This window comes from Vanacampus margaritifer, chromosome 2, assembly GCF_051991255.1.
Source record: "Vanacampus margaritifer isolate UIUO_Vmar chromosome 2, RoL_Vmar_1.0, whole genome shotgun sequence".
NCBI classification, from domain to species: Eukaryota; Metazoa; Chordata; class Actinopteri; order Syngnathiformes; family Syngnathidae; genus Vanacampus; species Vanacampus margaritifer.
In genome coordinates, this window is record NC_135433.1 from 40,313,630 (window position 1) to 40,326,103 (window position 12,474).

General features: G+C 40.7%; 1 protein-coding gene across 2 annotated transcripts in view; it reads left to right on the plus strand.

Annotated features, from left to right (window-relative positions):
• Window positions 1-426: 426 nt before the first annotated feature.
• Window positions 427-12,474, plus strand: part of LOC144042918 (enhancer of polycomb homolog 1-like) — a 42,284-nt gene continuing 30,236 nt past the window's right edge. The window contains exons 1-2 of one of the 2 annotated variants that reach the window (XM_077556016.1): window positions 427-716; window positions 2,817-2,930. Coding sequence is in view for 1 of the 2 variants with exons in the window: in XM_077556015.1 (XP_077412141.1) it covers window positions 5,078-5,230 (153 nt within the window). In the remaining variant the exon portion in view is untranslated. Of the gene's footprint in view, window positions 717-2,816; window positions 2,931-4,707; window positions 5,231-12,474 lie in introns of those variants that run through there. The other variant, XM_077556015.1, reaches the window with a different exon arrangement.

The following is a 12,474-nucleotide window of genomic DNA, read 5'->3' on the forward strand; positions in this document are numbered from 1 at the left end:
CGAAACCTGATAGCGATCCTTCTCATTTAATTCAGGTGTTTTTGAGGAGGGACACCTCTAAACATGCAGGACTCGAGTTTGAGACCTATAAATTGAAAATAATTTGAGTTTAGATTTTGCTATTGTTGGTTAATAATACGAAATGAACCTAATATGAACGAAAAGCAATCCATGAAAAACTTCATCCCTTTAAAAGAATCCAGTTTTCTCGAGAACTTCCCGACCAATTGCGTTCCGATCTCTGCCCCGTGACGCGTGACGTCAACGCCCCCCCTCCACTCCGCTTCCTACTGATTGGTGGCTGGCTTGATCCAATCAGAAGGCGTCTCTCACAGCAAAGTTAAGCGCTTCCTACTGATTGGTGGCTGGCTTGATCCAATCAGAAGGCGTCTCTCACAGCAAAGTTAACCCCCAACAGTAGCACTTTTTGGTGGCCACCTCTAGTTTCAACCTGCTGCAACATCGACAAGAAAATTGACACTTTAACACGACAAAGCTCTTCTTTTTTTTTTCAAATTGAAATCATCTTAATTGTTTTTCTCCCCAGCATTACAGTGGCGAGGGGAATGAAGGAGAAGCTTGGTAGCCTTCGTCGTGTTATTGGGGCTAGTACGAGCTACGTCGTTTTTCCTCTTGCTTTTTTCCCTTTTATTTAACTCGAATGTTCGGCACCATTTGGATTATTAAAAGTCACCGTTTGGAAAACCTCGCCCCCTGTAAGTATTCTCATGCCACGTTTCCGGGGAGAAGGAAAAAAGGAACTGTTGTCTCAAAAGGGTATTTTTATTGATGATTTCATTACATCGCGATTGAATAATGAGCTGCTCAAGCTTTGGATGGCGAGCACACACCCGCCAGCCCCTTTCCCCCCCAAAAAAGTTACGCTAATATTTTCGCGTTTAGAAGCCAAAATCTGTTGATTTCAAGGTGTCGACATGTAGACTTTTTTTCCCTCACATGACTGACAAAAACAGAAGGTCGCAAACGTCATGTTATGTGATTTGGTTTGCTCGGCGTTCGACTGTTAAAAAAAAAAAAAAAAAAAGTCCTCCCTGGTTCCCTATGCTCGGTTTTCACCTCGTTTCACTCACATTTTGGTGGCTTTCAACTTATTTTTGCTTAAGCCTTCTGCTCTGTTTCGTAGCTGAAAACATTGTTTGCTTGGCTTTTTTTTGTGTAAGGGGTGTGTAGCTCAACAGCGCCAGGCAGCCCCATAGAGATGGCTTGGGGAACTGCACGGCCCTGATCCTCTCCACACATTCATTTTTCTCAATTTTGGAAGAGCTCCTAAGTGTCTTGATAACATGCTTTTATCAAATTACCTCAAGGATCAAGAGTGATGGAATATTTTTACAGCATTTTTATTGGCGTGGCACAATCACCTCGTTTTAGGTGGGTGTCTCTTTCTCACTCTCACTCTCTCACATCCTGCCCCACCTACTGCTTAGCCAATGGTGAGCCCAGATTTTGATAGAACCGGCCAAACGGTTCGATCCCGTTGCTTTTACAATTGTCAAACTCTGCTCCTTGGGTGCTAGAGTATTGCATGTTTTAGATGTATCCCCCCTCCAACACACCTGATTCAAACTAGGCTTTCATAATTTTTATTGTTTTGGACAGTCGCTCGTTTACACAGGTGTCAAAGTCCAGTCCTCGACGGTTGAAGTCCTGCATGTTTTCGATGTTTCCCTCCTCCATCACACTGGATTCAAATGAGGCTCTCATCATTTGAATGATGAGGCTCTTATCATTTGAATCAGGTGTGTTGGAGGAGGGAAACAGCAAAAACATGCAGGACTTCGGCCCTCGAGGACTGGACTTTGACACCTGTGTAAACGAGCGACTGTCCAAAACACTAAAAATGATGAAAGCCTAGTTTGAATCAGGTGTGTTGGAGGGGGGATACATCTAAAACATGCAATACTCTAGCACCCAAGGAGCAGAGTTTGACAATTGTAAAAGCAACGGGATCAAACCGTTTGGCTGGTTCTATCAAAATCTGGGAGGAGGGAAACAGCAAAAACATGCAGGACTTCGGCCCTCGAGGACTGGAATGATGCGATGCGCTTATCATTTGAATCACATGTTTTGGAGGAGGGAAACATCTAAAACATGCAGGACACCAGTCCTTAAGGGCCGGACTTGTGACCTGTGATGAAAAGAAGCGCATGGAGCAATCAATTAAGTGTTGATCATGAGAAGCTGATACTGTGGAGGAGTGCCGACCATGTTTGGGATGTTATGTGCAAACGCGTACTTGCGTTTGCGCTAACTGTCAAGCGGAGTACTGACATATGTCCACGTTTGGAAGGCAATTGCTGACACAGAATCAATTACTTGCAGATTTTTGCTTTTTGGCAGAAATTGCTTGGTCCCGGTCCTCTAACGCAAAAGACAATTTGTACCACTTCATTTATTTTCACTTATTGCTATATTAAAATGCTTAATTGAGGGTTGCAGGGCTTTACTATCGCCCCCCCCCCCCCCCCCCCTTGATTTTTTGCTAACGCTAAACTGGCTAATTTAACTAAGTGAAGTACCAATTTAATACATAACAGTTTATTAAATAATGTCTGTTTTTGTGTGTGTGCAAAGCTCGCTAATTTTGGCTACACAAAGTACTGGGGATAGTAAACAAGACCACGTTACCATAATTAAGAATAACTTTCTACACTTTTTTTTTAATTAAAAAAAATTCTAAACATTGTGCGTTAGCTGCAGCATTATCTACAAAAGTGACACTGGCAGCCGTTTAAAAGTGGATTTATACATTTTAGTGATGAAGGTAGATTTGATCATGATTGGTGTTCTCGCAGGTACTCACCATGGATGTATTGGATTTATTGGCCTTAAAGTATTCAATGGATTTTACGAAAGAAGTGGAGTTCCCTTTGTGTGATCCTGGGTAAACTTTGACTCCAAGATGGCTGGTAAGTTGAATGTTAAGACAATTTGTTGAATAGTTGTGTTGACTTCTCTTGAAACTTTCTTCTAAAGATGTTTATGCATGTTTGTAATTTTCTTTTTTTATTTCTATTGTCAAAGTTGAGAATTGAATGATTTGAATTTTTTCCATGTTGACGTCAGGTGCTTTTACACCTTAACCTTAGTCCATTCGATAACGACATTGTAAAGGTTCTCATCTGCGTTTCAATTGTTACATTATTTAGCAGATTAAATACATTTAACGTCACATATTAAAACAAATTCTTACATGTTTTGGACATCTATCTGTAAATGTGTGAGTCTTATGACTGTTCTCCAAAACCTTTTATTATGTATGCAATTGTTTGTTATGAAAATAGCTATAGGATCAAGCTTGATTAGTTGATTATTGTTTGAAGTGCTAATTAAGAAATTTGGAATCACCGGTATTACCTTCCATTTGAAAACACCAGTAGTGCTCGTTTATTAAATATCAAGGAAAGTTAACCTATTAAAATTTAATTGCTGTGATTGGCTAGCAACCAGGTGAGTTCAGGGCGTACGTGGGTTACCTACTGCCCGAAGACAGCTGGGATAGGCTCCAGCACGCTTGTGAACCTCGTGGGGAAAAACAGGAAGAATTTAATTATGATATTTGGGAAATTTAACTGCCCTTCCGTGGCCCACATAGGGAACATGCTTCAAATTTTCATTTTATTAATTTATTGTATTTATCTACTACAATCAGTAACAAAAAAATGCATACAGTATATACATTATACTGTAACTGGGTGTATTCTTGTATTGTGATGTAACTTCATGTTGGTATTTGTGATCTTATTTATTATTATTATTTTTTGTTTTTACAAATATCTGTCATGTGAGGTAATACTATTAAAATTCAGATTTTGCATTCACAGTGAGAATATTCATGCTATCCTTGTGGGTAAATAATGTATTAAATCTATAAAAATGCAAATAGGTGTTGAATTGTCACAAATGCATTTTAAAATCAAACTTGTTAGTTAGGAAATATATGAATTGAGCTTAAAAAAAACAAAAACACATTTTAATATAAAAAAAAAATTTAAAGAATTGGAAACATTAACTAATTAGTCACATATGTAACATTTGTCATACATTTTTAACAGACATGTTATGTACAGTATGTGAGTAAAAACTTTGCAAATGAAACTTGTATTATGTTTGTACAATTATTGATGGTAAATTTTCTAAAATAAATAAATCAAAATAAACAATGTATTAATTCATATATTATAATATTGGCGTTACTTTGACATGGCTTGTTTATACAGTATTGCTTAATTTATATTAAATGTGCTTTTTATTATTATTTTAAACGAACGTTTTAGATATATTAATTCATATATTATTGGATCTGCTTTTTTAAATTTTACTTGAATTGTCCGTTTGGATTTGGGATCTGTTAACATTTTATTCATCTTGTCATTGGTGAGTTTTCCGCCCGGCATATTTTCTAAAATATGATATTGTTTTATATATTCTTTTTTTTTTTTATGTGCGCGGTCGAATAGTTTTTTGTTAACTCATTCTTCGAACAGTTTATCCTCAACCGCATACAAATAATTACACACTTCCACACATCGACACGTACATAAAATACTTTCATTTCCACGCGCTACTTCCCTTGACCGCAACGCGCACGCGCTTGGAGCCGCGTGGGAATGGTCGCCCGGCTGGCTGGGCGGGTTTTGTTGGGGGGTGGGGGGGTTGTACTGACAGAGGAGGCTGGGGGGTGGTGGGGAATGTAGTGAGGGGGTAGGAGGGCTGGACTGAATCGAGCAAAAACACGCCAAAACACTTTTAAATGTCCGCCATGTTGCCCATGGCGCACTGAGCCGCCAACGCGGAGGGGAAGCGGAGCGCCGGGAAAACGCAGGCCGAGACACAGCGACCGACATCCGGGCCTCCACCCCCACCACACCACACGGCGGCTCTGGGCTGGCGACGCCCTACCTTAGCGCTTGACAAGCTCACAAAAAAAGGGAAAAAAAACGTCAGAGTTAGCCGCCCCAGAATCATCCATGAAAGCTTCACTCGTCACCGCGGTGAATTTTAGGAGCTCGGATAGACATTATTTGTGAGAGGGGGGGACCTGAAAGGAGGAAAAATGAGTAAATTGTCGTTTCGGGCGCGGGCGCTGGACGCCACCAAGCCGCTGCCCGTCTTCCGTTGTGAGGATTTACCCGACCTGCACGAGTATGCGTCGATTAACAGGGCTGTGCCACAGATGCCGACGGGCATGGAAAAGGAGGAGGAATCGGTAGGCTTTCGTTTATTCTACTGTGTTATTTTAAAAATGTGATTTTGTATATGTTTTTCTACATCTCTGTTGCCTTCTTTTATGTTCTGCGCAAGCCCTCACAAAATGGCCGCCGTTTTTTCCCGACAGAAACACGACGAATTTGAGCCTTAAATGGTCCTTTCCCCGCGTTTTAGTTAGTTTTCGGCAACGTGGGGAAGCGCCGTGTCGATTTTTGATACATTTGTCGGCTTTTCGGTGGAGATTAGAGCGTGAAGCTGTTTTCCGAGTACAAAGGGATCATGTGACTGTGGCGCGGCGGACATTTTGTGTCGGGGCCTTGTGTTGGCGTAGTAGCGAGGGGAGAGCGGCAGGGGGCGCCCGAGGGGAATGTCAACACTGCACGCACGCCTCGCTTGGGACGAATGGATGGCAGCTAACTACTACACTTCTTAAGCATGCAGCATGTTCACACAGGCCAGATATTTCATTGACTGCGTGCTTAACCCGAAGCTTTGATGCAAAATTAACTGCTATTAGTTTAGATGATGTAATCCACTGTTATGGTTGTAGTCTGTTTACTGCACTGCATTATACTGAAAGCAATTTGTAATGGTTAGGTTGCATTCCGTAGTTTAATAGTATGTATTTGGGTCACTTGTGAGCAATATCAGAGATATTATATTGTAGTTTATAGTGGTATGTTTGGGGCATTGTTCAGCATCAAAAGGGATGTCATAATTAACGTGTACTTTGGTCAAATCACTAATACAGGGCTGTCATTTATTGTGAGGTGTATTGTCACAGTATTTTAGCAATACGAAAGAGGTTAGAGGTTCCGGTGTCACACATTTGTGTCAATATTTAGCAGTGCAAGGTATTTTTGGGGCTATTGTCAATAAACTTACCCACAATGTTTGGTTGATCTCCAGTGCAAGACTTTTAATAAACTCTTGAGTATAATAGTGGATTTTGATTGACACTGCCAGTCAATGTTGATTTGGGGGGATTTTAGTTTGCACTTATTCAATTTTTGATATCTTTTAGCATTATTTAACAATATAATTTATCTAGTTCACAGTGGTGTGTTTTGGTCTTATTTAACAACAAGGGATCTCATAGTTTATGGTAATGTGCAATTGGGATCACCTTTTTAAGCAAATTAGAGCAGATTGGGATTTTTATTAATACATAGTTTAGCATAATAAAGTGTGATCAAAATATACAGTGATGTATATTTTGGTTAATCTGGGTTCATTTAAGATGATTTTACGTTCAAATGTGTATTTTGGTCAGATTTTAGTAAACTATGAGGGAGTATGTGTTTAGTGATGTGTATTTTGCTCATGTTATATAGCAACATGGGGGACATGTTTTGTGTGGTACTACACATGTTTTCGTTGGCATTATTTTGCAACATGAGAGATACCATCATAGTGGTATATTTAGCAGACATGAAGGGAAATCATTGTTTGGTGATGGGTTAAGTCCCCTTTTAACAGTAGGAGTATTATGTTATAGCAACAGTGGTGTTGTTTTCTGGTTAATTTTTGTTTTTGTAGCATATAACCAAAAAAGACACTTGATTAACAGTGTGAGTTTGTTACGGGTACATTATATTTTAAGTGGGGCTGCATGATATTGGAAAATCATGTGATATGGTGACATCGATATTATTATTATTTAGATGTACCTAAAGAAATTAAATTTTTATTATCTAATTAAATAATTAAAAAAATCATGCAGCAAAATGAGCAAACTCAATATAATATTAGTTAATTCTTCTTTTCCTTTCGACTTTTCTCTTCAGGGTTGCCACAGTGAATCATTTAACCCTGTCTTCTGCATCCTCCGCTCTTACACCTACTACCTTCATTTCCTCTTTAACTACATCCACAATCCTCCTCTTTGGTCTTCCTCTTGACCTCCTGCCTGGCATTTGTAAACTCGGCATGCTTCTGCCAATATACTGACTATCTCTCCTCTGGACATGTCCAAACCATCTCGGTCTGGCCTCTCTGACTCTAAAGGCCTAGATACACCAATCCGACATCGGGAGTCGGTCAGCGTTGGGCCGACGGCAAGCGCCGTCTGATCAGTGTATAAATTACTGTCGGGAAGTCGGATCAAGTTGGAATACGGTGGGAGGGGGGCGTTTCTAGCAAATTTGACATGTTGAATCGGCATCGGGGGCATTTGATCACTGATTGGCTGTTAGCAAGCGAATCAGCGCATGGGGCAAGAAGAGCAAGTGACAACGTGGATAAACAGTACTCAACTCAACTAAATGTTTTTTCAGGACAGCACACGCAAATATTAAAGTCCCCTATAAAGAGGATATGATCATATTTCGGCAAAAATATTTGCAAAGTCATTAAAAAAGTCCTTGTATTTTGGAGGTCGGTAAATGACACAGCACAGTGACAGTTTGGCCGACTTTAAAGAAGGTGGCTTCAAAGCTGTGTTCGATGTGGTAAATAGACATCGTTTACATTTAAATTTGTTTTTTAAATTAGTCGCCGGTTTTCCACCTCGGCCCGACGTCTTTGGAACGTCCAAGTAAGCACAGCCAGGCGGTAGTAATTCAATCATACCGGTGGACTCAACAGCGACACTCCAGGTCTCCGTCAGGCAGAGGAAATCCAAGTTGTTGGAAAAGAAAAGCTCCCTCAAAATAAACGTTTTATCAATGACCGCGCATTTAACAGCGCGATCCTTGTGGGAGCAGCAGGGGTGCATGGCCCTTTCTTCTGGCGGTCTCGAGGAAGCTCCTTCAGAAGCTGGAGGTCGGCACCGCGTTCAAAACGTGGGGAGCAGCACGGCCGAAGGTTTTCGGGTGACCCGACGATAGGTAGCAGCCAGGAGTCGACAGGGTCCAGGATACGCCACAACAAAGTACATCCATGCGTTCGGGAACGAAAAGGGGGGACGAAGCTTGTTCTAGCGCCCGTTTTTGCTTCACCAGCTGGCTGCCGTGTTTACCCCGGCGCCGCTGTCAACACCGGTATAGGTTGTTAACGTTTTTATATCCTGCCCCCGTAAAGAGGTTGCCAGTTAGTTGCCTTAAGGAATAATGGCTACCGCCGCCGATGGTACGGAGGGGAATTGATTTTCGCGCATGCGCTGAAGGTACGTAATAGTCGGTGTGGTGTGTATTATGTCATTTTTGTACACGACGTGCCAACATCTGGGCCGACGCCATGGGGGGTAGGCGTCTGTCACATTTGGCCGACGTCGGATTGGTGTATGTAGGCCTCAACATGTGCTGTCCTTCTGATGTACTCATTCCTGATTCTATCCATCCTGGTCACTCCCAAAGAGAACCTCAGCATCTTCATCTCTGCCACCTTCAGCTCTGCCTCCTGTCTTTTCCTCTCTCCAGAGAGTCCAGACCAAACAACATTGCTGGTCTCATCACAGTTTTATGAACCTTTCCTTAATTTTAACTGAAACTCTTCTATCACACCCGACACTTTTCTCCACCCGTTCCAGCCTGCCTGCACAAGCTACTTCACTTCTTTTCCGCACACTCCATTGCTCTTGACTGTTGACCCTAAATACTTAAACTCCTCCACCTTCTTGGTAATTTCCCTAATTTCTAACCCTAACCCCTATTAGATGGCGGTGCACATTTTAGTTAGCGGCTGGCTGACAGGTCAAATTCAGATAAAAGCATAAAGTTCAATATAAAACTTATTGCATGTCCTTGCGCTATGTATATTGCATGGGTCAATATCGCGATATTGATATTTTTTCGATATATTGTGCAGACCTAATTTTAAGTGTTTTGGTGCATCCAGTGGGATTCTGGCATTTTAAAATTTTACACTTCAGCGTGATAAATTGGGCTTTTGAATATCTTCCTTCACATCCGCTGAATGGTGCTGATGAATGTGCAAGCTGACTCAAGTGTCATGCTAGTGTGCAGGTCCTATTACTACTACTACTGCTCGCAGTTTGTTGCTGCGCCTTTTTTTTTTCTTCTTCTTTTTTGCCACCAGCCTGCCTGCTTGCTCGGTGTCAGGGGTTCAGTGTGTCAGATGGCACAGCAGGTCTGCAGACCGGCGGCGGGCACGTGGCACCCAGGAGACGGTGAGGAGGTGGGAGGGAGCGTAAGGAGAGGGGGGTGGCGGGGGTTTGATGCTGTCACTTTAATGTCAGCACTCGCTGAGCTTGAACTCTGCATTACATAATGAAAATAAAATGGTAAAAGTGGGCCAAAACACAAATGTTTGGACTCAGAGCAGGTTGGATGTGACTTTTTGGCAGTTTCTTACTAGGGCTGCTCGATTATTTAAAAAAAAAAAATATATATATATTAATAATAATAATCACGATTGTAAGAGCCATTTCTGTTGCTTGTTTATTGGTTAAACCAATATAAAATTTTGGCGTACAAAACAACAAAATGTTTTAATATTTAAAAATATGAAAACAAATAAAGGTAATTTTGGGCCAACCTTTTTTATTTATATAATATAATTTCTAATATATATTTATTTATGTTAGCAAAAACTTAAATTTAGAGGTAAGCGTGTGCAGTATGGCTTGCAAGGTACATGCTAGCTAGCTTTGATAGGGGGCCTGGTAGAGGAACTCGTGTGCACATGTCTCAAAATTAATATTATTAAGGCTACGGCTATCGAATGTTGTTGTATTCTAGTGAACAATCAGGTATTTGGATAGAAGTAAATTCTTGCTTGGTTAAGTAATGTTGACATTGTTAACATTTTTTGTTTTATTTTACATTTTACCTGTTCTATTTCATTATAGATGTGTTGATGAAGGTGTAATTATGTTGACCTAATATAACCTGATGAGTAATGCTTTTAACATTCTTGCTATCTTTTGTACTGTTTTCCCAGACATGAGAAAGTTAATATGTTTATCTAAGAAGTCTGGTTGCTGTTCGTCAGAAATCCGTTTTTTAAAAGTTCAAGGACGATCTAGTTTACTGGGAAAATGCAAACTCATTCTGTACCTCACGGGATGACAGAGGCGTTTCCTCATGTTTTGAATAAAGAGGCTGTGTGGGCAAAAGAGGACACACACATTGGATGACACTGCTTAGGTGGTATGCAATTGTGTGACCAGAGATCTCTGTAATAAATCAACCTTGCAAGGACCCTCTTCACCAGAATCTCATCTTGGAATTATTTGAACACGCAAAAAATTACATTTAATGTTAATTCCTTCAGTAACAATTATAAATACAGAAGACAAATAAATCATTTGTGACCCGCTCCAGCAAAAGGATCCACATGTCTGCAACATTGTTTTTTAGCTAGACAAAAAAAATGTATCGCTTGGACAAAAATGTTGATTTTGCGAGTTCTCCACAAATGGCCTCCTTGAGGTCTCAATTTTAATTTATCAGCAGCACAAAAGGTAACATTGTAATATAATTGTATGAAAATTAGCAATTGCAACAAGTGCATCTTGAGCCAATGTGTTTTTACTTTTAGCCGAGTTTAGCTGGCAGCGCGTCTAGGAAACCTGCCTCAAAATACTCAGGGTGTACCCTACCTACTGCCCAAAGCCGGCTGGGATAGGCTCCAGCACCCCCACGACCCTTGTGAGGAATAAGTGGTTAAGAAAATGGATGGATGGACATAGCAACACGTCTTATCACTCTTAGCAGGAGCTTGAACGTCATTTCAGGACGAAGTTGTTACTGATGTCTGTCGCAACAGCTTGGGGCATCTATTGCCGTCACAAACTCTGAACAGACTAGTCACGTTAGCTCTTGCACTAAAATACTTCAGCCGATGCATACCTCCCTTTTATTGCTCCACGGCAGTGATGAAGTAGCTTTTAAAAAGGAAACATGTTATGGTAGATGTCTAATAGCATTTCTGGCATAGTGATAATCATGTCTCGAAGCTAGCTTTAGCACCGTGTGTGTAACGCAATGTTCTGTTTGGTACGCTAACATATTTGTAAGGTCTATTATGGATTGCGGAGGCTTTAGTCAGCGAACTTGCGTTTATTAATAACCAAAACAGTTTTTGTATGCCACCGAACGCATTGACATCAAACGCGCTCCCTCATGCAGGTGTCTCTTTCTTTCCACTCGTGAGTCGCGACCACGCACCGTGTTGCGTTTGTGAACTTTAACATCGCAAGACTCATCAGAACACGACCTCTTTGCCGCAAGGCCTCAATAGCAACACATAACAATAAAATACAAAATAGTTTACTTTGTTATATGCAGTACTAATTTATAGTGCTAAGAAAAATAAGGTCCTCCTAATCTTTAACGATTGCTTTCTTTTTTCATTTCAGGTGCATTTTGTTTGTGTCGATCAATTTACTACTGAGGATTTTTCCTGGCTCAAATTGAGGCAGAGGTGGTATCATCCTGACTATGATGGGTGACTACCGATACCATGTATCTGTGCCAATATACCAGTCTTGCGGCGGCCGTTTTACGATTAGGAACAAGAAATTAGAAATTATATGAATACAAAGTTGCCATTAGCTTCATGCAATTTTAAGGAAAATAATATATTTGGTTATAGAGGTATTTGTTTAAAATCATCTATCATTTATGGGTGGGGAATTTTATTTACTAGTGGTATCGGTATTTGGTATCAGTAGCTACTCAAGAGTTGCGTATCGGTCGCGAAAAAAGTGGTATCGAGCATCCCTAATCCTGACCATGCGCTATGTCGTCGTCCATGTATTCTGTAAATTCAACTGACTCGCTTAAATAAAATATAATAATTCTGTGTTCAGTAATGAGAATAATAGTTCCAATAAGATAACTGTTATCTAGTGATGCACCAAAAATATTTGGCCGAAAATAGCTATTATTGCCGGCATTCGGCCGAAATAAAATTTAATTGTGGTGACGCAAGCTAAAAAAAACGCTGCAAGCAAGCGTCTGTTTGAATTAAATGGCGAACGCGGGGGTGAGTGTCTGCCTCGCTTCTCGCTGGCGTCTCCTTGAGTTTGTACCGGTCGGTCACAGCAGCTTCAATGCGCACACCGGAGGAGAGGGGCGTCGCTAGGGGTACAGCATTTCAGCGTGTCAAAAAATGACTGAACTGCAAAGTACTGCAGTCAGCCACTCTTTCTCCTGTAGCGCCTTCCCTTTTTCCTTTGATTAGTGCCCCTCGAACGCTTCCACTTTTCAATGTACTATAATCTTAATTGTCTTAATAATTTTTCTGTAATACTTTTAAAGAATTAAAAATGTAAACTAATGACGGTTTTAAAAAGAGCAGCTGCTTGTTAGTGCAATACACTGCTATGTACATATG